The sequence below is a fragment of the Phaenicophaeus curvirostris genome, chromosome 5, assembly GCF_032191515.1.
Source record: "Phaenicophaeus curvirostris isolate KB17595 chromosome 5, BPBGC_Pcur_1.0, whole genome shotgun sequence".
NCBI classification, from domain to species: domain Eukaryota; kingdom Metazoa; phylum Chordata; class Aves; order Cuculiformes; family Cuculidae; genus Phaenicophaeus; species Phaenicophaeus curvirostris.
In genome coordinates this window covers 1,288,196-1,310,655 of record NC_091396.1, presented here as the reverse complement: position 1 = coordinate 1,310,655, position 22,460 = coordinate 1,288,196, and the positions used below count along the sequence as shown (strand labels likewise).

The 22,460-nt window shown below is 52.8% G+C and overlaps 1 protein-coding gene and 1 long non-coding RNA gene across 3 annotated transcripts in view; one reads left to right on the top strand and one right to left on the bottom strand.

Annotated features, from left to right (window-relative positions):
- Positions 1-22,460, top strand: part of LOC138720908 (uncharacterized) — a 59,011-nt gene that overhangs the window by 8,061 nt on the left and 28,490 nt on the right. The window lies entirely within an intron of this gene.
- The window catches only part of EPS8L2 (EPS8 signaling adaptor L2), a 52,046-nt gene that overhangs the window by 8,122 nt on the left and 21,464 nt on the right, over positions 1-22,460 (bottom strand). For both annotated transcript variants that reach the window (XM_069857238.1, XM_069857239.1), the window contains exons 3-15: positions 22,128-22,183; positions 13,823-13,887; positions 10,005-10,166; positions 8,613-8,762; positions 8,406-8,485; positions 7,578-7,717; positions 5,444-5,523; positions 4,770-4,896; positions 4,361-4,449; positions 3,489-3,563; positions 2,727-2,875; positions 2,193-2,319; positions 1,196-1,311 (exon numbers count right to left, since the gene is read on the bottom strand). In XM_069857238.1, the coding sequence (XP_069713339.1) occupies positions 1,196-1,311; positions 2,193-2,319; positions 2,727-2,875; positions 3,489-3,563; positions 4,361-4,449; positions 4,770-4,896; positions 5,444-5,523; positions 7,578-7,717; positions 8,406-8,485; positions 8,613-8,762; positions 10,005-10,166; positions 13,823-13,887; positions 22,128-22,183 (1,416 nt within the window). The remainder of the gene's footprint in view (positions 1-1,195; positions 1,312-2,192; positions 2,320-2,726; positions 2,876-3,488; positions 3,564-4,360; positions 4,450-4,769; positions 4,897-5,443; positions 5,524-7,577; positions 7,718-8,405; positions 8,486-8,612; positions 8,763-10,004; positions 10,167-13,822; positions 13,888-22,127; positions 22,184-22,460) is intronic.

Here is a 22,460-nt window from a genome sequence, read left to right as displayed (position 1 = left end):
TCGTTATTCTATGATTCTATGAAAACAGATCCTCCTCTACTCTTTGAGCTCAGGCCACGCTGTTCATTTGTATTCCAGGACTTGATGCTCCTATTTATAATTTGCCTGTCATGAAACTAACAGCTGAAAATGTTTCCTTATGTGCATTGTCAACCAATCACTAAAGATGGACTTGAATGTTCTCACCAAGCTGGGTGGTGCAGTTGACACACCCGAGGGAAGTGATGCGATCAGAGGGACCTGAACAACCTTGAGAATTGGGTTCTGTGTGAATCTTGTGAGGTTCAGCAAAGCCAACTGCAAGGTTCACTGGGAACAGGGCAGTCCCAGGCACAGACACGGGCTGGGAGGGGAATGGATTGGGAGCAGCCTCGAGGAGAAGTACTTGGGGTGCTGGGGGAGGAGAAGCTCAATGTGAGCTGGCAACGTGCACTCAGAGCTGAGAAACCACCCGTGTCCTGGGCTGCATCCAGAGCCGTGGGAGCAGCAGGGAGGGAGGGGATCCTGCCCCTCTACTCTGTTCCTTGAGACCCTACTTGGAGCCCCAAGTCCGGTTCTGGATCCTCAGCACAGGGAGGATGCGGAGCTGCTGGAGCGAGTGCAGAGGAGGCCACGGAGATGATCCAGGGGCTGGAGAACCTCCTGTGCGAGGAGAGACTAAGAGAGTTGGGGGTGTTGAGGCTGGAGAAGAGAAGGCTGTGGGGAGACCTTAGAGCAGCTTCCAGGACTGAAAGGGGCTCCAGGAAAGCTGGGGAGGGGCTCTGGATCAGGGAGGGCAGGGACAGGACGAGGGGAAGGTTTTGGAGCTGCAAGAGGGGAGATTGAGATGAGATCTTGGGGAGAAATGTTTTGCTGTGAGGGTGGGGAGGCCCTGGCCCAGGCTGCCCAGAGCAGGGGTGGCTGCCCCATCCCTGGAGGGGTTCAAGGCCAGGTTGGATGGGGCTTGGAGCCCCTGATCCAGTGGGAGGTGTCCCTGCCCATGGCAGGAGGTGGGACTGGATGGGCTTTGAGGTCCCTTCCAACCCAAACCATTCCAACGCTGTATGATTCTCTTGATCTCGTTAACAAGCCTGTATTATAATAATGGTAGGGAGTTGATCTGCCAGGACACCAGCACGTCGTGGTGTCATGATACGCAGCAGTGGGTGCTTGAGGGAGCTGTGACGCGTTGCCCGGGGTGGAGCTGGTACGTTACCTATTTACATGCTGAGTTACGTTCTGTTTGAAGGCATCTACAGCTTGTGCCTGGTCAGCTGGCTGCCCGCGCTTGAGCGAGGAGTTACGGTACGGATACCCGTTGGCTGAGGAGAGCTGGAAGGGAGAGATGGAGTTGGTGTTACCAGGAAAAGGAAGGGAGAGCGAGAGTGGTAAATAGGTTGTAGCATGGAAGTTTTTCGTCATGATGAGGTAGACACCAAAGGAATGTTCTCCAGGCAAGCCTGTATCCATGGGCTCTGGTGAGGGTACAGTATCTTATTTGCAGCTTGAATTCTGGGTTCTTTTTGTGGCCCCTCACTCCAAGAAGGACATTGAGGGGCTGGAGTGTGTCCAGAGAAGGGAACAAAGCTGGGGAAGGGGCTGGAGAACAGGGGTTCTGGGAGTGGCTGAGGGACCTGGGGCTGTTTAGCCTGGAGAAGAGAGGGCTGAGGGGAGACCTCATCACTCTCTGCAGCTCCTGGAAGGGAGGTTGTGGTGAGGTGAGTGCTGGGCTCTTCTCCCAAGCAACGAGGGATGGGACAAGAGGAAAAGGCCTTGAGTTGTGCCAGGGAAGGGTTAGACTTGAATATAGGAAAACTTTCTTTACTTAAAATAGTGGTGAAGCCCTGGCAGAGGCTGCCCAGGGTGGTGGTGGAGTCTCCACCCCTGGAGAGGTTCAGAAACCATGTAGATGTGGCACTCTGGACATGGTTTAGTGGCACGGTGGGGTTTGGCTGATGGTTGGACTGGATGAGCTTAGAGGGCTCTTCCAACCTCAGTGATTCTGTGATTCTCTTTCCTGTTCATCGGGAGCTGAGGCTGATTTTTGCTGCCCTTTATTGGCCTTAATTTCTTTCCACGTTTAACTGAACAGATCCAACTGAGTTTTGAGCTGGCTTCTTGTTATCCACCACTGCAAACCCACACATCCATCTCTCACTCTGAAAAAGGGAGAGGGAAAAGAAGAGAGGATGATGGGGGGGAACAAGACTAACCTCTTCTTGCAAGTGTCCGATGTCTATTTCCCAGGGAGCCCCGCGGAAGATTTCCATGGGTGGTTCCCAGCCGTTGCGGAATTTGGGGATGTAGGTGGGGATGTTTGCTTCTCGGGGCCATTCGGCTCTAGGAGATGAAGCAAGGAATAGGTGGTGAGATTCACAAGGAACCTGTCTCCAGAAGCACGCTGGGGAGAAGTGGCGCATCAGGGCATCCTTGATGCTCTGATGCTGCTGTCTAATCAAACACCCCCTCTGCCTTTCTCAAGAGGTTTAGATTGGATATTGGGAACAATTTCCTTACTGGAAGAGTGGTAAAGCCCTGGCTGAGGCTGCCCAGAGCAGTGTTGGAGTCTCTGTCCCTGGAATGGTTCCAAAACCATGTAGATGTGGCACTTTGGGAGATGATTTAGCAGGCACCGTGGGGTTGGGCTGATGGTTGGACTAGATGAGCTTAGAGGCCTTTTCCAACCTTAGTGATTCTGTGATTCTGAGAGCCTGGGTAACCTGGTGGGGTGGCAGCTCCGTCCTCACCTGGATCTGGTCCATGTCTCTCCCAGGGACTCCCAGAGGTTTATTTCTTTCGGGGTCAGGTGTCCTCGGAGGAAATCTGTGGCGTCTTTAGAAAGAAGCGGGCTGACGACAGACCTGGCGAGCTCGGGGCCACCACAGCTACTGACGATCTGGATTAACCACAAAAAGGAGAGAGTTAGCAGGAGGTGTCCAAAATATCAAATTGGTGATCCTTAAATCGATTCGGTTGTCTCAAGAAACATCAACCTAAATCTTTGAAGAAGACGAGGCAGCTGAGAGGAACCCAAGACTTTTTCTATTGGGGTCAAACCAGGGTCTGATCTAAAAACGAGCTGTTTTTAGAGATGGGGTGTATCACAAGCTGGCACTTGGATAAATGGAGAATCGCTTGGTATTTCTGCATCCCCTCTGGCTTCTTTGTCAAGGTGAGATTTCTGCTTCCTATTTTCAGTGCAAACATTGAGCCCTGTTCGCTTGAAGGTGCGATCGGGCAGGTGCCCAGTGGGAACCAGCGCTGCCTTGCGCTTGTGTTCACACCGAGTCTTTGTTAATGGGGTAGAAAGATCCATATCCAATAGGGTTTGGATATTTAATTCAAGCTGGGAATCAGATCAGAGACCAGAAACCCCGGGGGTGTTGCTTCTGGACTTTACTGAGAAAGCTTTAGTTGGTTGTGAACCATTTTCTAACTCTTCTGTGTAACCTCTAAGAGCAAAAGCAACATTGGGAATAAGAAGCGAGTTCACCGCGATTCAGATTTACCAGTTCCAGCGGCCCGAAGAGGAAATGCACCAGCTCTGAGGCGCTGGGGTTCTGGATGTGCTTCCGCAGTTTGGCCTGAAAGGAGAAAGAAAACCCACTTTAATCTTCACCTGAGTTTTGCCTTCTGGTTTCTGTCACACGGAGGGGTTGCGGCTGGTGGATATTTGCTGTATTTAATATCGCAGCCTGAAAAAAGAAGGGAACTTCCAACAGCATTTCTGGGGTTGGGGAAGAACAGAGACTGGGGAGTAGGAATCATTCTGGTTTAGATCATTTGTATCTTGTGTCCATTTTGAAGGATGATATTCCACCCTTTCCAAAATTCCACAATGCTTTAAAATCGCTCATTTTGAAGCTATTTTGAGCAGAAGCAGAAAACCTTGGCTTATTTTGAACGTCTTAGCTACGAAGGGTCAGGCCTCCTGCTTCTGACTCTTGCAAAGTTGAAAATCATAGAATCCTGGAATGGTTTGTGTTGGAAGGGAACTTAAAGCCCATTCAGTTCCACCTCCTACCATGGGCAGGGACACCTCCTGCTGGATCAGGGGCTCCAAGCCCCATCCAACCTGGCCTTGAACCCCTCCAGGGATGGGTGTGTGGCAGTTTGTGGCTCTCAAATGCTCTGAGTGTCTGAGAAGAGACCCTGGACTGCAAGACTCAGTCCCATCCTGGATTTTATGCTTCTGGTTTTAGTTTAATGGCTTAACCTGCATGAGCCTGACCCAGTGTTTGCTCTGGACTGTGAAGAGTCTGGGATTCACACCTTGGTCCCTTTGCAGGTTTCTCAGTTCAAATCTCAGGTTAAGTCTTGCTCCCCTGATAAGGAAAACAATCTGTCACTGTGTGGGATGAAAATACCCTCTGTGTCTTACCAAGAGGTTAAAAGCCAATTTGGTCTTCTGGAAGCAGTCGATGAACTCTGTCTCGCTTGGGGGTCTCGCTCGAAGAGTCAGCATGCCCTCTGGTGTGAGAAGGTGGAGAGAAAGAAACTTCAATTAGAGCAACCCTCTCATCTTGCTGGCTTGCAGAAGTCCCATCAATAAAGGCTGCTGAGACTAGAACTGCTAGAAGTCCAAGGGTTCAAGAAGACCTTTCTCTGACACTGGGTTCTGTGTGCTCTCCAAGAGGTCCCACAGACCAGCAGCACCTCCCAAACCCGTGTAGCTGCTGTTGGGTCCATGGTGTGTGGCTGCATTAACCTGGCCCTGCTGGGATGTAGGTTGAGGTCTCCTCCCAACCTCCATCCGTGCCCCGATGTTTGTTCTTGCTGTTGCACTGTACCTGCTGGCCCTTTCTTCTTGTTCTTTTTCCCTTTCTTCCTTTGGTTGAGCTGCTTGAATGCCTCTGCAGCCTTCTGAAGCCTGGCGACAAACAGTTCGATGTCATCGAGAGTGCAGTTCAGGATTTGCTGTGAGGACAGAAATGCAACAAACCATGGTCAAAAGGAACCTCAAAGCTCCTCCAGTTCCACCTCTGCCATGGGCAGGGACACCTCCCACTGGATCAGGGGCTCCAAGCCCCATCCAGCCTGGCCTTGAACCCCTCCAGGGATGGGGCAGCCACCCCTGCTCTGGGCAGCCTGGGCCAGGGCCTCTCCACCCTCACAGCAAAACATTTCCACCCAAGATCTCATCTCAGTCTCGTCTCTTTCAGCTGAAAAACAGGTTGCTCAAAGCCCCATCCAAGCTGGCCCCTGCTAACAGGGAAATAACCTCAGGAATGGCCTGTGGGCTGGGGAGGAGGAGACCTGAAACCAGCAGAGCTACCTTGGGCCTGAGGAGATCGTAACCAGCCAGTGATGGAGCGTTGCTTCTGTTCAGCTTACACTGATGAATGGTAGATGTCAGTTGTACGAATTTATGCATAAAAATCTGCTCCTGGAGGAGCCCCTCGCTCCCTTCCTCTCTTCTCCATCCCCTTCTCCCTACTGACCCTGCACCGTTCTCGTTACCAACCGTTTCTTTCTCAATCTTCTGTGCTAAGATGGCTCGGGACTCTTCGTGGTCATGAGAGCCGGAGCTTCGTCGTTCATAGTCTGCAAACAAGGGACGGAGAGAAAAACACAGTGGCTACCAGAGCCTGGAGGTGGGCTCCGTCAAATGCAAGGACCCGTGGGATGGTAGCTCCCAGCTTGGTTGGTTGCTCTGCGTTATGAGAGCTCATAAAGAGCAGGAGGTGATCAAAGCTGCTCTTTAAATCTTCCAAGGTCATGGTTGTGTGTGAATGGCTCATGAAGAGCATCTGGCTGTTGGCTGCAGGCACAGACCTGCAAGCTCTCCAGATGCCGTGAGTCACTAACACCTTTGCCTTTGATCTATCCGAGATGATTTCACAGAATCACAGACTCACTAGGTTGGAAAAGACCCACTGGATCCTCAAGTCCAACCGTTCCTATCAGTCACATTTGCGCCTGCAGAGGAGCTGAAGACCCACCACATGCATTTCGGAGCACTCCACGTGTGTGCAAAGTCCCATTGGACCAACTCCTACTCTCTTTTTAACCTCCAGCTCTCCACGGGAGCCTTCCCGGTTCCAGAGGTACCAGTTCAACCAAATAGGAGCTGAGAAAGAAGGATCAAAGCCTGGAAGTGAACGCAACTGTCACTTGCTAGAGGGGTTGATAGCTCAGCGTGAGCTACTGCTCAGGTGGCCTCTTGGGCCAAGAATAACGTGCCAGCTCAGTGAAATGGGCTTGGAAAGGGCTGGCACCTCAGGGGTTTGGAGTGAGAGAACTGGGGAGGTGACTGGGGCAAAGGAAGGTGAAAAACGTCCATGGTCTTTAAGTCTTAAGATGAGGTGATTGGTTTTGACAGGTTGTAGAGAAAGCAATAGGGTGTGTTTTGAAGGAGAAGCGATCTTGGCAGATGGGCATCGCTCAAGGGTTGCTCCGGTCACCTGCTTTCGTGCCAGGCTCTGTGTTCTCAGAGCCAGAAATCCTGCCTGGCTCAACACCCTGATCTGCTGATGGGAGCAATGGGTTTAAAGCTTTCTCCTACGTGTGCTGGGAAGAGCAGGGTTAAGGGTGGCCGTTCCCTGAAAGGCTGCTCTGCATCACAAAATAGACATTTATACACGGTCCAGCTCTGAAATAGAGATCGTGTTTTCAATATGCAAAGCTGGACCTGAATCAGGCTGCCAGGTGAGCTGCTCAGCTTCCGATCCCATCCCAGGGAAATGAATTGTAGAATCATTGAGGTTGGAAAAGCCCTCTAGGCTCATCCAGTCCAACTGGCAGCCCAGCCCCACTGTCCCGAAGTGCCTTGTCCATATGGTTTTTGAACCCCTCCAGGGATGGGGACTCCACCACTGCCCCGAGCAGCCTCTGCCAGTGCTTCATCCCTCTTTCAGCAAGGAAATTGTTCCTAATATTCAATCTAACCCTCCCCTGGTGCAACTTGAGGCCATTTCATCTCATCCTATCACTTCTTACTTGGGAGAAGAGACCAGCACCCTCCTCACCACAACCTCCTTTCAGTTGTAGACAGCGATGAGGTCTCCCCTCAGCCTCGTCTTCTCCAGGCTAAACAGCCCCAGGTTCCTCAGCTGCTCCCAGAACCCCTGTTCTCCAGCCTCTTCCCCAGCTCCGTTCCCTTCTCTGGACGTGCTCCAGCCCCTCAATGTCCTTCTTGGAGTGAGGGGCTTCATGTGGTTGCTCAGTTTTATGAGGGGCTTTCACCTACTTTGGGGAATCTCAATATTCCCAAAATACAGATATTATTGCAAGGGGTTTGTAGGAGCTTTGATTTATGGAATCATAGAATGGTTTGGGTTGGAAGAGACCTTAAAGATCATCCAGTTCTGACTCCCTGCCCTGGGCAGGGACACCTCCCACTAGACCAGGCTCATGATGTCCCCCGAGAATAGAAATGTTTGTTGTGGTGCAGTTTTTAGGCACTTTTAAAGCACAGCCAGATAAAACAAGATGTTGTGCCTTTGGTCTGTGTCTGTGTCACGTTCTAACGCAGTGAAAAACCCTGAGCTTCCCTGTGCCCCACCAGTACGAGGTGGGAAATGACCATTCCAGGAGGGTCAGCTGTCCCGGCTATCGAGTCCCCCGTCCCCAGGACACTCACTGTGCGCTCCCAGTACCTGGATTGTGCTGAGAAGGGGGTGCCACCCGGTTCCTGTTCACCCCCGAGCCTCGCGTGTCGTGCTGGATGGGGATGGGAGCTGGTCCCTGCGGCGGTGGGAGGATGGATTGTCTCTGCTTGATCTTTTCTTGGTTTGCTCTGTAAGGGAAGCAGAACGACCCCGTCAGTGGCTGCTGGTCCTGCTTCCAAGAGACTGGTGGCAAATTCACCATGGTAAGGGGCTTTTATTTACTCCCAGCTGTATCTGCAGTTCTTGAAATCATAGAATGTCCTGAGCTGGAAGGGACCCACAGGGATCATCAAGTCCAACTCCTGTCCCTGCACAGGACAACCCCAATGTCCACTCTATGTGTCTGAGAGTGTTGTCCAAACACTTCTGGAATATTTTTGGGCTCAGGGCTGTGACTGCTTCCCTGGAGAGCTGTTCCAGTGCTCCACCACCCTTGGGGTGAAGAACCATCTCCTCACGTTCAACCTAACCCCCTCCCCTGATGCATCTTCCTGCCATTCCCTCTGGTCCTATCCTTGGTCCCTAGAGAGGAGAGCTCAGCGCCTGCTCCCCTTCCTCCCCTTGTGTGGAAGCTGCAGACCATGATGAGGTCTCCCTTCAGTCTCCTCTTCTCCAAGCTGAACAGACCAAGTGACTTTAGCAGCTCCTCATATGGTTTCTGCTGTAAATGCTCCACCAGCTCTGTGCCTTTCTCTGGATGGTCTCTAGTAGCTTTAGATCCTTCCTGTCCTGTGGTGCCAGAGTGGGGCAGAGCAGGACAATCCCCTCCCTCGCCCGGCTGGATGCACCCCAGGACACGGCTCGCCCAGCACTTACTTGAGTGTCTGTGGCCGTATCTTCTTCCCATGCTTGTGGTCTGCTAAGGCGCTCTCGATGTCCTCGTGAACCATCTCCGCCTCAAAGATAAGCCAGAGATGTTTTTAAGGGCTTTGCTTTGGAAAGGGTTGAGGTTTCTAAGTGGGTGAAGGGAGAAGGGGCTGGCAGGGAGCAGAGTTCCTTCTCTCTAACCCTGGCTCTGCTCACCTCCACCTCGTCGCAGTTGAAGAAGTGGATGTCAGGTTTGTGCTGCTCCGAGTCCTGACACACCAGGAGGAGGATGGAGGGATAACGCGTCTGATTCAGCACCGTTTGGCAGTGCTGGACTGTCGGCAGAGGGAAGTCCTCCAGCTCCTCCTGGAAGAGAAAGGGGAAGGGGTCAGGGGAGCTGTTGAACGGGTGGGGAACGGTCCTGTGTCTGAACTCTGGGATGAGAAGAGCTGGCAGAGCTTGTGCTTCTTGGGAAGGGTTTGCTGGGCTCATGTCGAGGCTTGCGGAGGGGCTGTGGCTTGGGACTGCGGAACCGGAGAGAGATGGATGGCAAACAGAGGTGAGCTCTTGCTCTCCTCCGAGTCCTGAATGTGGGTCCTAGCACAAGACCTCGATAACTTGAGCTTTGGTGCTCACCATCATGTTATTGCTGTGCTCCACCTGCACCAGTACCCATCTCGTGCCTCCCAGCAGAGACTCCACATGGCTGATTTCTGTGAGGGGCTTGCCCTCGCGCTATCTCTTTGGATGCCCTGGGGCTGATAGTCTTTAGTTTCTCATCACTGAGCTCAGGCCAGCACCATCACTTTCCAAGTAACTCGGTCCCCTCAGATCAGGTGCCCTGTGTACATGGACACGTCAAAACGGGGCACTGCTCTCAAGCAGGTGATCCTGCGTGTTATTTTAATGCAAGTCATATCATAGAACCACAGAATCATGGAATCCCTTGGTTGGAAAAGACAGTTGAGATCATCGAGTCTAACTGTACCTGCCCACTACTGAACGAGATTCCTGAGCTCCTCATCCACCCGTCTTTTAAACCCCTCCAGGGATGGTGATTCCACCACTGCCCTGGGCAGCCTCTGCCAGGGCCTGAGAATCCTTTCAGTGAAGAAATTGTTCCTGATATTTAATCTGAACCTGCTCTGGTGCAACTTGAGGTCGTTTCCTCCCACTGGTCATGCTGTTTGTGATACAGACCAAGATGCCACTGGGCTTCTTGGCCACCTGGGCCACTGCTGGCTCATGTTCAGCTGCTGCCAACCAACATCCCCAGGTCCTCTTCTGCCAGGCAGCTTTCCAGCTGCTCCGTATGTCCTCCTCCCTCTGCCTCTGCTTGATGCAGATCCCTGTGGACCTGCAGGTCTGCATCGCTCCCACAGAAAGCAGTTTTACTGTTGGCCTGGAGCAAGAGCTCAGGGCATCTTTCACCTGGAGCATCTGCGCTCTGGAGCTGTGAATAAACCATCCCACACCTCCCTGCCCTTTGATTTAGAGCCTGCCACCCCTGTGCACCCCGGAGGGGGCTTTGGTAAGGAGCTGTCCTTAGAAATAACACTCCCAGGTGGAACGAGAAGGGCGCACCCTGCACCCTAGAGCTCTGGGTACCTGCGACTCGCAGTCCAGCAGGCGGATGGACTTGTCGTTCACTTGTAGCAGCATCTCCTGCGTCCAGATCTTCTCTTTTGAACTAAGCAAGATGAGTTTGCGGATGGCATCATCCACCGTCACGATGGACTCGCTCTTGTCCATGATGAAGGTGGCCAAGTGCTGAGATTGGGAGGAAAGGAGGAGGAAACAGGTTAAAACACTTTGATTATTGAATCATAGAAAGGTTTGGGTTGGAAGGGACCGTGAAGGTCACCTAGTCTAACCCTTGTGATTGTGCGTGTAGCATAAATCAGTGGTGAAACCTGCTCTAAAGGCTTGAACGACTGTTTGCTCTTAGAGCCCAGGCATGAAAGAGTCATTGCAGAAAGTTTTCGTTCTGGTTGTTGGTACCAGCCTGTCCATGGTGGTGAAAGACGAGGGTTTCGTAACGCAGCGAGGCTTTTCACAACGAGTTTCACCACATGCATATTTATCTTGTCGTATGTCAGGTCTGGCAGCCCTGGCCATGGTCCAGCTCTGCCTGTTTGCAAACGCTTTGTACACATGAGTTGATCCCCTGGTGCTTCTCAAACTGGTTTGGAAGTTTAAATGTGGGAGTTAAACTTGACTCGCCAAGTTAGAAGCGCTTTCGTTTCCCTCTTCTTACGTAGGAAATCTCCTCGTGTGGAATTTGTCCCAGGCAAAGGGCTCCCGCGAGCTATGGGAAAATGTTGAGTCCTCTGTGCTGAGGTGGGATCCACACGATGCGTGGGCAGCGAAAATCAGTGTTAGAATCAGAGTGGGTTGGGTTCGAAGGGACCTTAAAACCCATCCAATTCCACCCCTGCCATGGGCAGGGACACCTCCCACTGGATCAGGGGCTCCAAGCCCTATCCAGCCTGGCCTTGAACCCCTCCAGGGATGGGGCAACCATGACTTCTCTGGACAACTTGGTGTTGCTGACTTTGGGATGTGGGTTGGAACCAGCTTGGGTGATGTGGTAACATCCCAGATGTGATGGTGTTTCCATGCTTCCCCGTCCCTGCTCCGTGTCCTGAAGTGCATGATGACAGGGAGAAGCTGTGTCTGCCAGCAGAGGGGACTGCAAGGCAGGAGAAGCTGGGAGCTCTGCCTGCTTGGAGCAGCCAGGCTGGTTTCTGTGGATCACGGTGACAACAGGGCAGGAGGAGAAGTCAGGAAGGAAAAGGGAAAGGTCCCGTTTCACCTTGTTCCCCCTGCTGCGTTCCTGACGAGAAGGAGAACACGCCTCATGGGAAACGGATCATAGAATCACTAGGTTGGAAAGGTGTTGATAAGGTGGTTGTTGGATAATTCACAAAGCCTGGAAAGAGCAGAGCAGGCGATAAACCCTGAACGCGAGACCCAATCCTGCGTTCCTAAAGCAAAGCTGCTGGGTGAGGCGCTGTCTAAATAAAGCTCCTGGTTGGTGTTGGAGCTGAGATTGACCGGGCAATCAGATATGAGAAACATGCCCTGGAATGTTACTGTGGTTGTAAAAGAGTGCAGGAAAAGGCATTTGCAAAGTCAATATTATCTGTGCAGAGGTGACAAACCCTCTGCCTTCGGAGCAGCAACTGGTTTGTTCCTGATGACGGACACTCTTATTTGTGCCACTATTTTAACTGCCAGGTTTACAGGCTTCATAAATTCCTTTGTCGTTTACTGTTCAGTAAGTTAAGTCTCACGGAGGGAAAGCTAATTGTCTAAGTTGGACTCAGCAGAATTTTCCACTTTCCTTAGATAGGGATGGGTGAGAGGGAGAGAAGCTCCCTACAGTCTTGGATTTATCATTAAAACTCCTTCTCATCTCAGAATGAATCATAGAAGGGTTTGGGTTGGAAGAGACCTCACAGCCCATCCAGTCCCACCTCCTGCCACGGGCAGGGACACCTCCCACCGGATCAGGGGCTCCAAGCCCCATCCAGCCTGGCCTTGAACCCCTCCAGGGATGGGGCAGCCACCCGTGCTCTGGGCAGCCTGGGCCAGGGCCTCCCCACCCTCACAGGGGAACATTTCTCCCTAAGATCTCATCTCCATCTCCCCTCTTTCAGTTTCAAACCCTTCCCCTCGTCCTGTCCCTGCCCTCCCTCATCCAGAGCCCCTCCCCAGCTTTCCTGGAGCCCCTTTCAGTCCTGGAAGCTGCTCTAAGGTCTCCCTGCAGCCTTCTCTTCTCCAGGCTCAACAACCCCAACTCTCTCTTCGTACAGGAGGTTCTCCAGCCCTCAGATCATCTCCATGGCCTCCTCTGGACCCATTAACTTTTCTGAGAATGGGTGATGACTTCATCTGCTATTAAACTTTGATCAGCTTATGGATTACTTCAAAGGGTGTTAAACACTTCTTGTAAGAAAACTTCTTCCTGCCTCACTGCCTGCCACTGAAAATCCTGTTTGCCGTGATCAAAGTTCAAGGTAGATGCTCGCAAATGGGTGGCATGCAGCAAAATTAGTGGAGAATTCAAGTATGTGTCACTATTTAAAGTTCCTTCCCTGCTGCCATGAGTGACTTTATTGGTAGGAGTCAGTCATGGCTGTTGGGGCTGCTGATGGAGCACTTGGCCGTTGGGTTGGTTTCTCTGATGGAAACCGAGGCCTCTTTCCAAACAAGCTTTTTGCTAAGAATCATAGCATGTCCTGAGTTGGAAGGGCCCCACAAGGACCATTGAGTACAACTCCTGTCCCTGCACAGGACACCCCGACATTCACATTCTGGGTCTGAGGGTGTTGTCCAAGTGCTTCTACGACATTGTCATGCTTGGCACCGTCACTGCTGCCCTGGGGAGCTGCTCCTATGATCCACCACCCTTGGGGTGAAGAACCTTCTCCAAACGTCCAACCTAACCCTCCTCTGGCATCTTCCTACCATTCCCTTGGATCCTATCGTTGGTTGCCAGAGAGAAGAGCTCAGCACTTGCTTCTCCTCCTTCTGTTGTGTCTAAATTTCATTTTAAGCACTGAACAGGCTCCTTTATTGTACGTAAGAGCTCTGCTGGGCCAGGGTCCTAACCCAGAGAGGAGAGGGCCCTGTCTAAGACATAAGAACCTTGTGTGGTGTTTTCCCTTCTCGCCTTGCTCAGTTTTCTGTGACGGATGGTCCAGTAGCCTCAGACAGGCACTTCTGTCCCTGTGGTGTGGAGCCCAGTGCCCAGCATCAACGTGACACCTCTCCTAACCCTGTTCTCCAGCCCCTTCCCCAGCTCCGTTCTCTTCTCCAGACGCGCTCCAGCCTCTCAACGTCCTTCTTGGAGCGAGGGAACGAGATGAATTTGGCTTCACGCCTGTCATGGTCGAAGGGTTTTGAATTACTTGAGAGGACACAGTAGCTGAGGGAGAGCTGAAAGGTGATAGTGGTCTGTGTTGTTGGGGCAGATGAGTTCCTGTCACCACCTCAGGAGCCCTGTTTTTAACCTGTCTGTCCATGCTGACCAAGAAGGATTTCAAGGGTGATGAGAGGGACAGCAGCTTCTCCATTTCCTATTTCCTTGTACAGAGTTTCCTATGTCTTTTGAACACCATCTTTTCCCCCATCCTCCTCTTCGCAATTACTCAACACTTAAATTTGCTGGATCTTGATTATTGAGAAAGGAAATAAATGTTTGATAAATTATGGTTTCATCTGCTACATTCAATTGAAATTTAAGGTAGAAAAGAGGTCCCTTCCGACACAAACCATTCTGTGATTCTAAGATCATTTTTGGTGTAACAAAACTCATTTTTGGTGTAACAAAAGTCCAGGGCAAACAAAACCCGATGCGTGACCAGCATCTATCGTTGAGGTTGGCCTTTCAGCTCCTCAACGTTCCATTCTGCACTCACCTGCACGTGGTACTGTGACGTCTCATGCATGATGACGTTGGAGTTGGAGTATTTCTTCCTTTGTTCTGCAAGAAAAAAAGAAAGGAAGCCTTCATTGTGGTGGCTGTTTATTGGTATGAAAAGGGCTGAGAATTCCAGCTGTCACCGGGTGCAGGCTCTGAGCTTCCAGCTTCAAGCAGAATTTTGGGAATGATAAGACCTATTGATGATGAGGCCCTGGCCCAGGTTGCCCAGAGCAGTGGTGGCTGCTCCATCCCTGATGGTGCTCAAGGCCAGGTTGGATGGGGCTTGGAGCCCTTGATCCAGTGGGAGGGTAAAATAGATGGGCTTTAAGGTCCCTTCCCACCCAAACCTTGCTCTGATTCTGAGGTTCATGAGGTCCCAGGTCCCTCTGGATGGTGCCCCAGCCTCGCAATGTGTCAGCTGCACCACTCAGCTTGGTGTCACCTGCAGAATTGTGAGGGTGCAGGTGATCTCCCTGCCTGTAGGGTTGGTGAGCGCATTGGTGGGCACTGGCAGAGGCATTAACAGAGCCTGCAGGTCTCCAAGCTGGTACCTTTTATGCCACCAGCACCAACTTGGAGGTGGAGTGAGGGGGAAACACCTCAGGCACCAGCCCAGATCCCTGCTTAGCGTTAGCATCCAGAGTGACCTTGAGTCAGTTAATTAATATTGCAGCATGACCACTTCCCACGTGAGGCTGGTGTTGAAGGGTCAGCAGCATCTTCTGCTTTAATTGCTGTCTGCCCTACTTCCAATGTGGGGCAAGGTCTGGGGTAGGGCACCTGGAAAGGACCGCAGGGACTTGGCTCTGATGTGAGGAACTTTTTTTTCCTCTTGGTAACCTCAATTTCCTTGCCGAGCATCTCTCATGTAAATAGATGACACTGATGGAAATGAGAACACCTCGTCTGTGTGGGATGGAGATGAGTTTGGATTTTAAGACATCCTCTCCTTCTTAGACATGGATCTGTTGGAGCAAGTCTAGAGGAGGCCACGGAGATGATCCGAGGGCTGCAGCACCTCCCATACGAGGCCAGGCTGAGAGAGTTGGGATTGTTCAGCCTGGAGAAAGAGAAGGCTGCAGGGAGACCTTAGAGCAGCTTCCAGGACTGAAAGGGGCTCCAGGAAAGCTGGGGAGGGACTTTTTCCAAGGGTTTGTAGTGGTAGGATGAGGGGAATGGCTTTAAATTGGAAGGGAGACAATTTAGATGAGGCATTAGGAAGAAATTCTTCACAATGAGGGTGGGGAGGCCCTGACCCAGGCTGCTCAGAGCAGTGGTGGCTGCCACATCACTGGAGGGGTTCAAGGCCAGGTTGGATGGGGCTTGGAGCCCCTGATCCCGTGGGAGGTGTCCCTGCCAAGGCAGGGGTGGGACTGGATGGGCTTTGAGGTTCCTTCCAACACAAACCACTCCATCATGCCTACAGGGACATCTGTGGCTGTTTGACTCTGTGGATCAAGGGGGATCCCTTGTGTTGAAAAGGTGGATTTCCTTGGCCAGAAGAGGCTTCAGAAGATAGGTTGCTTGTCCAGGGTGTCTCCTGCACTGCCCTTCTGCACAGCCCTGTCCTCAATCTGGTTAATTCTGTATGAATGAATGCTGGGCTGTTAGCAGCAGCAGCCAATTTCCTCCTGGTTTATCTGACACATCTCGTGCTTGGCCGCTTTGCATTTCTACAGCCTCTTGCAATGGAGAAGACCCGAGTGCCATAAAGTGTTATCCAACTCCTACCCTGCCCCCAGGAGGTGGAGAATTTGCATGATCCCCATGTGATAAATAAGCACGACAGGAATACCACGATGATTTTGGCCTTGAAAACCTCCAGGGAAGTGGTGGCCATGCCATCCCTGGAGGGGTTCAAGGCCAGGTTGGATGGGGCTTGGAGCAACCTGATCCCATGGGAGGTATCCCTGCCCATGAGAGGGGGTTGGATCTTGATGATCTTTATGGTCCCTTCTGACCCAAACCATTATATGAGATGAGAAGGGGTTTTAATGAGAGAAATCAAAGACGGTAGCAAAGTTCTCTTCCTTTGAGGTCCCTTCCAAACCGAACTATTCTGTGATGCCTGCAGGGAGACCCGTGGCTGTTTGACTGGAGCAAGAGCGATCCCCTCTGTTGAAGAGGTGAATCCTTTTGTCCAGAAAAGACTTCAGAAGATAGATTGCTTGCTCCCATGATGGGGGGGGTGGAACTGCATGGGATTTGAGGTCCCTTCCAACCCAAACTATTCTTGCAGAGGCACCAAGGGCTCCAAGCCGGGTGCTGAGTTGAAATCTAAGGCTAAAATCTTGGTAGGAAGAGCGCGCTCCCTGTTTGGCTTTGTTAAGGGATGAAAGGGAGTGATAAATAAGAGCGGAAATAAAAGCAGGATTGATGCACGTCCTGGAGAGATGCGATTATCAGCTTGGGCCAGGAAGCCAAACCGCATCTTTGGTGCCAAGTTCCCTCCCTGTTTCCATGCAACAACCTTTTCTGCAGGGCGCTGGGCCGTGCGAACACTCCCTGCAGCCCAAGGGTTGAGATCGGCTTGTGGGAGAACCTCTGCCCACCAGGACCAGCTCGGAGCTGAAACACCTTGGGTAACATAGAATCATAGAATCACCAGGTTGGAAGAGACCCACCGGATCATGGAGTCCAACCATTCCCATCGATCACTAACCCATGTCCCTCAGCACCTCGGCCACCCGGCCCTTAAACCCCTCCAGGGAAGGGGACTCAACCCCCTCCCTGGGCAGCCTCGGACACTGCCCAATCTCCCTTTCTGTGAAATATTTTTTCCTGCTGTCCAGCCTGAGCCTCCCCTGGTGGAGCTTGAGGCCATTCCCTCTCGTCCTGTCCCCTGTCCCTTGGGAGAAGAGCCCAGCTCCCTCCTCTCCACAACCTCCTCTCAGGGAGTTGCAGAGAGCAATGAGGTCTCCCCTCAGCCTCCTCTTCTCCAGGCTGAACCCCCCCAGCTCTCTCAGCTGCTCCTCTTCTTCTCCAGCCCCTTCCCCAGCTCCGTTCTCTTCTCTGCACTCGCTCCAGAGCCTCAACATCCTTCTTGTGGGGAGGGGCCCACAACTGACCCCAGGATTCGAGGAGCGCTCTCCCCAGGGCCGAGGCCAGAGGGAGAAGAACCTCCCTGGCCCTGCTGGCCACGCCGGCTCTGATCCAAGCCCAGATGCCCTTGGCCTTCTTGGCCCCCTGGGCCCCTGCTGGCTCCTGTTCAACCAACCCCCCCAGGTCCTTCTCCTCCAGGCAGTTTCCAGCCAGCCTTCTCCTAGTCTGGAGCACTGCATAGGGCTATTGTGCCCCAAGTGCCAGAACTCCTCTGGATGGTGGCTGTGACACTGGGAATCTTTGCACGGAGCAGGAATGCCTCCTGGCTGGTGTGTTACTCCGGGAGCTGGAAGCTCTTGAGTGAATGAGAAGGCTCTCATTGAGGCTGGGGCAGCCAGAGGTTATGAATGGGCTGTGGGAGCAGGGAGTCGCTGTACCGAGAGCACATCGACAGCTGCTGGGAGGCATCACGGGGCTGAATTCCTCCTCGGCGCGCTTAATATTTGCCGCAAGCTCAGCCCCGAGTGTTCACATTCCTCTCTTATTAGCTGAAGACACAACCCACTCAAGAAGAGCAAACAAAAACCTGGGCCACCTCCTGGGTTGTGCAAGGACTGAGTCCATCAAGGAACACTGCCTGCTTGTGTCTGGCACGCGGGGAACGCCGGGCGGGGTGTGCGGCAGCATTCCAGTGCTGGGCAGGCACCGGGGCCACTCAGCGCAGGAGAATCAGGGCTTTGAGGAGCTGGAGGAAAAAATTAGGAAAAAATTCTTCACAGAAAGGGTGATTGGGCAGTGTCCGAGGCTGCCCAGGGAGGGGGTTGAGTCCCCTTCCCTGGAGGGGTTTAAGGGCCGGGTGGACGAGGTGCTGAGGGACATGGGTTAGTGATTGATGGGGATGGTTGGACTCGATGATCCGGTGGGTCTTTTCCAACCTGGTTATTCTATGATTCTATGGAGGAGAAGCTCAAAAGGAGAGGGGGTCCTTTTCCAACCAGAGGTGGAAGAAATACGCCAAACTGTTTGTCACTAAACAGTCCAAAGGGATGTTTGCTGAGCTTCCCAGGGCTGGAAATGACAGCGTTTGAATCATAGAATCATGGAAGGGTTTAGGTCAGAAGGGAACTTAAAGCTCATCCAGTCCCAACCAAAATCACAGAGTGATTTGGGTCAGGATGGACCTCAAAGCCCTGGGGTGACCTGGGCCAGGGTCTCCCCACCCTTGCAGGGAAACATTTCTCCCCAGGATCTCATCTTAATCTCCCTTCTTTCAGCTCCAAACTCTTCCCCTTGTCCTCTCCCTGCCCTCCCCAGCTTGAAGGGGGCCAGCACTGAACGAGGGCCTACAGGAAAGCGCTGGCCCAGGTTGCCCAGAGCAGGGGTGGCTGCCCCATCTCTGGAGGGGTTCAAGGCCAGGTTGGATGGGGCTTGGAGCCCCTGATCCAGTGGTAGGTGTCCCTGCCCATGGCAGGGGGGTGGAATTAGACTGGCTTTAAGGTCCCTTCCAACCCAAGCAGTTCAATGATGCTGTGATACCTTCCCCTGGCTCTACCCCTACCAGAGATGATCAGAGTTGGGGACACTTTAGGTGCCCAGCTGTCCTCGATGGAGTTTTGTGGTTGTCGCGGGAGCAGGACCCTCATCTTTTTCTCCCCACCCTTAGCATCACGTTTGCTCAGCTCCACGTTCTGGAAGAGTCTGTGGTTGCCGCACGGAGTGAGCCCCAGCTCCTCCGGCAGCACAGGGAATGGTTGGCACCTATCAGGTTGCCACCTTACTCAGTGCAGGAACCAGCTGAATAAATGTTAATGCATACCATAAATAAATTAAGCTGCTTCTCCCCTTACTGACGTCTGCTCGGAACTGAGATGAAAGCCTGGAGAGGGGGTTGAAACCAGGGTGGCTCCAGCAGAAGCCAAGGGGCAGGCTGGAAGGAAGCGTTTCTGCGTCGTGGCTACTGCCACCCTGTCGTGGTGGCACCCAAGTGGACTTCTGCAGGCATTCATGCTTTCATGGTTGAGCAGACAGCGCTGTCTCTCATGACGGAGACATAGAATCATGGAATCCCTAGGCTGGAAAAGACCTTTGAGATCATCCAGTCCAACCGTACCTGCTCAATACTTAATCATACCCCTAAGCACCTCATCTACCCATCTTTTAAGCACCTCCAGGGATGGGGACTCAATGACCTCCCTTGGCAACCTGTTCCAGTCCTTGAGAACCATTTCTGTGAAGCTGTTTTTCCTAATGTCCAGTCTGAACCTGCCCTGGCGCAGCTTGAGCCGCGGTCAGTTTAATGATTACAGTGGATTTCTCACAGAATGCAGGAAGGAAATGGCTCTGCAGCAGCGTTCAGAGCATGTTTGACTAGCGTGTCCATCCCTGAGATGCTCAGCTGCTTTCCAGCACCCCTGGCCAACTCCTTGGGTGTCTTTGCCTCTTATTCTCAGTGCTGGGGCACAGAAGCACCTGGTGGATCCACAACCAGGATGGCAGAGCGGAGGCTTGGGATGTGGAGGGGTAAGCTCGTCACTTCCAAACCCGTCAGATCCATCTGGTTGGCTCCAACTTGCCCAACCCATCCTTGAGACACTCGTTTCTGGGAAAAACCAAACCTTGTCGTGGTGCAGGGCTGGAAAAGGGATTTTGGAGCAAGAGAAACAGCCTGTAGCGTGAGTTAGGCTGGAGAAAGGTGGTGCAGAACAGCCTGCGAGGCGCGATCACTTGACACTGCTCGCTCCCCGTAACCCAAGAAAGGCTTTGGTGCTGTAACAGGACACGGGGCACAAGCACAAAGAGCCGAGCCGTCCCCACCTGCCCACTGGGGCCCTGGACAGGTATCCCTGGCATGGGGAGCTACCGGTGAGGCTGGGCAGAGGACGCTGGCCTTGGTTAGAACCAGAGCAGTGGTGGCTGCCCCATCCCTGGAGGTGTTGAAGGCCAGGTTGGATGTGGCTTGGAGCCCCTGATCCTATTTGAGGTATCCCTGCCTATGGCAGGGGTGGGACTGGATGGGCTTTGAGGTCCTTTTGGACCCAAACCATCTCAGGATTCTATGATTCAAGCCTAGTCACTAGAGATGATGGTGCAGTCCTTGCCCTCCTTGCTCCCACACCTCCTTTGTGGTGCTCTATTATAGAAAAAAACAGCTTAAGCAAGCTAAACCCAAGACCTCTTTCACTTAGGAATAATATTTAGACACCTGTGTGTGTTGGAGCATCTGTGTACGTTACCCAGCGAGCTGTAAATGCCTGTGCGGTGAATCTGGGGGTTGCTGTGCTGGCAGCGTGCGCAGGCTGAGCCTCCAGCCTGGTTGCACTGGTGAAAAATGGGAATATGAAAAGCTTTGTAAGCTCCAAACGTCCCTTAGCAGCACCGTCATCGCATAATCCAGGCCGGCCAGGCTCGGCGTGATTTGTTTCGTTATGAAACATAATTCTCCCTGGAATTTTAGTTCTCGCCTGCCCTCCAGCTCGAAATGTGCCGGCTCGCAGCAGGAATTAGTGCTGGGGGAGGGAGGATCCGAGTGTGAGGGGGACTTGTACGTTTAAATATTGGTTCAGCACATGCTGGGTGATCTTTGATGCAGGCGTGGGGAAGCAGCAGGGTGGGTTTCAAGCTCTGCGAGGCGCCTCCATGAGGTTTCAAGCCCTGCAGATGCACCCGTGCAGCGCTGGGTTGAGTTGGCCACCGGTCCCTGCGTTATGGACAATTATTGTGGCCCTCGTGCTGCATCTCAGAGGAGATGGGGACAAGGAGCAGCTGGTTTCCTACTCTTGAGGATTTGGCTCGTGGACTTATGGTTGAATCATGGAATTATGGAATGATTTGGGTTGGAAGGGACCTCAAATCCATCCAGTCCCGCCCCTGCCATGGGCAGGGACACCTCTTGCTGCATCAGGGGCTCCAAGCCCCATCCAACCTGGCCTTGGACACCTTCAGGGATGGGGCAGCCACCGCTTCATTGAAGGTTTGCTGGTCCCATCCCCAGTGAAATTTGCTTTTAGGGTGTGTCCACACCAAAAAATGTAAAAATTGTAACTTGGTGAAAGGGACTTATTTGAGCAGCCGTGTTTGTTCTAAAGGCAGTTTGTCCACCTGAGTGGTCTCTGCTCCCCAGCCAGCCTGGTGCTCACAGGCAGATCCCACCTGGAATCCTCGATGATTCCAAAGCCTGGGCTGCTGCTGCCCGTGGGTACTAACGAGCACAGAGGCATTTCGGTGCTCAGCTCTAGGTTTCATTCCTACACGTCTCTCTCCCTTGCAAGCATCATCTTGCTGCCACCCATCAGATGTGTGGGACCTTCCAGTTCACGCAACGATGCCGTTAGAAGCAGGAAGAGCCCAAATGAAGCAGCAAAGTGGAGCAGCAACCGAACATTCCCACATCCCAGGGACTCGCTGCCTCCTCTAGAGCTGGGTGGTTTCTAAACAAGCTTCATAGGCTCTGCACCAGCACCCATCCTGCCAATTCCTTCGGCTTCCAAAGAGCCAAAGGGCGCTGGAGTTTTCATGGTTCACTGAGTAGTTAGAGGAGGATAATCATTAACCCACTGAGGACAGGCTTCCTTTTGTTAGGGCCTTTATCAGCTTATCTTGCTATCAGAACTGGAGAGGATCTGGGTGATGGGTAAGGGAGCAAGGAGATGATGTTTAGCCTGGAGAAGAGGAGGCTGAGGGGAGACCTCATTGCTCTCTGCAACTCCCTGAAAGGAGGTTGTGGAGAGGAGGGAGCTGGGCTCTTCTCCCAAGGGACAGGGGACAGGACAAGAGGGAATGGCCTCAAGCTCCACCAGGGGAGGGTCAGGATGGACATTAGGAAAAAAATTTTCATGGAAAGGGTCACTGGGCAGTGGCAGAAGCTGCCCAGGGAGGGGGTTGAGTCCCCTTCCCTGGAGGGGTTTAATGGCTGGGTGGATGAGGTGCTGAGGGACATGGGTTAGTGATTGATGGGAATGGTTGGACTCGATGCTCTGGTGGGTCTCTTCCAACCTGGTGATTCTATGATTCCATGTTTGAGATGTTCTGCGTAGCTTGGCCATCCTGACACAGTGACAGCTCTGCCCAGCGTGAGAGGTGGTGGCACAGAGACAAAGCTCATTTCTGCTGCCAGCTCAGCCCAGCCCCTTGCGTGAGGAGGTCTGGATTCACGTGGCTCTGGTTGCACCCCAGCCTCCAGCTCCCCAAGAGCTGCATCCAGACCTCCTGAGGTGCCTTTGCTGTAGGAACCCTGAGCCGTGGTTGTGGGCACCACTCACCGTACAGGTCCTTTGCGCTCAGCTTGGCGGCTCCGTCCGCTCTTCCCACGCTGCCACTGGAAAAGAAGGAAGGAACAAACAAACCTTCAGCTCCTGGACCTTTCCAGCACCCGCTCGCTGGTGCACAGCCCTGCAGCTCTCCCAGGGGCACCAGGCAAAGCCTCTGCTTGTCCGACTGTGCCGGCAGCTCCCTGTGCAGCCCTAGCTGTTATCCACACCGCGGGCACCTCACTAAACCAGCAGCTGGAAAGAGGAGACAGAGGAGCCCTTCCAGGCCTGGCCCCACTAGAGTTACCTTCACAGAGTGGCTCCTGGAAGGATGTTGCTTCCAGA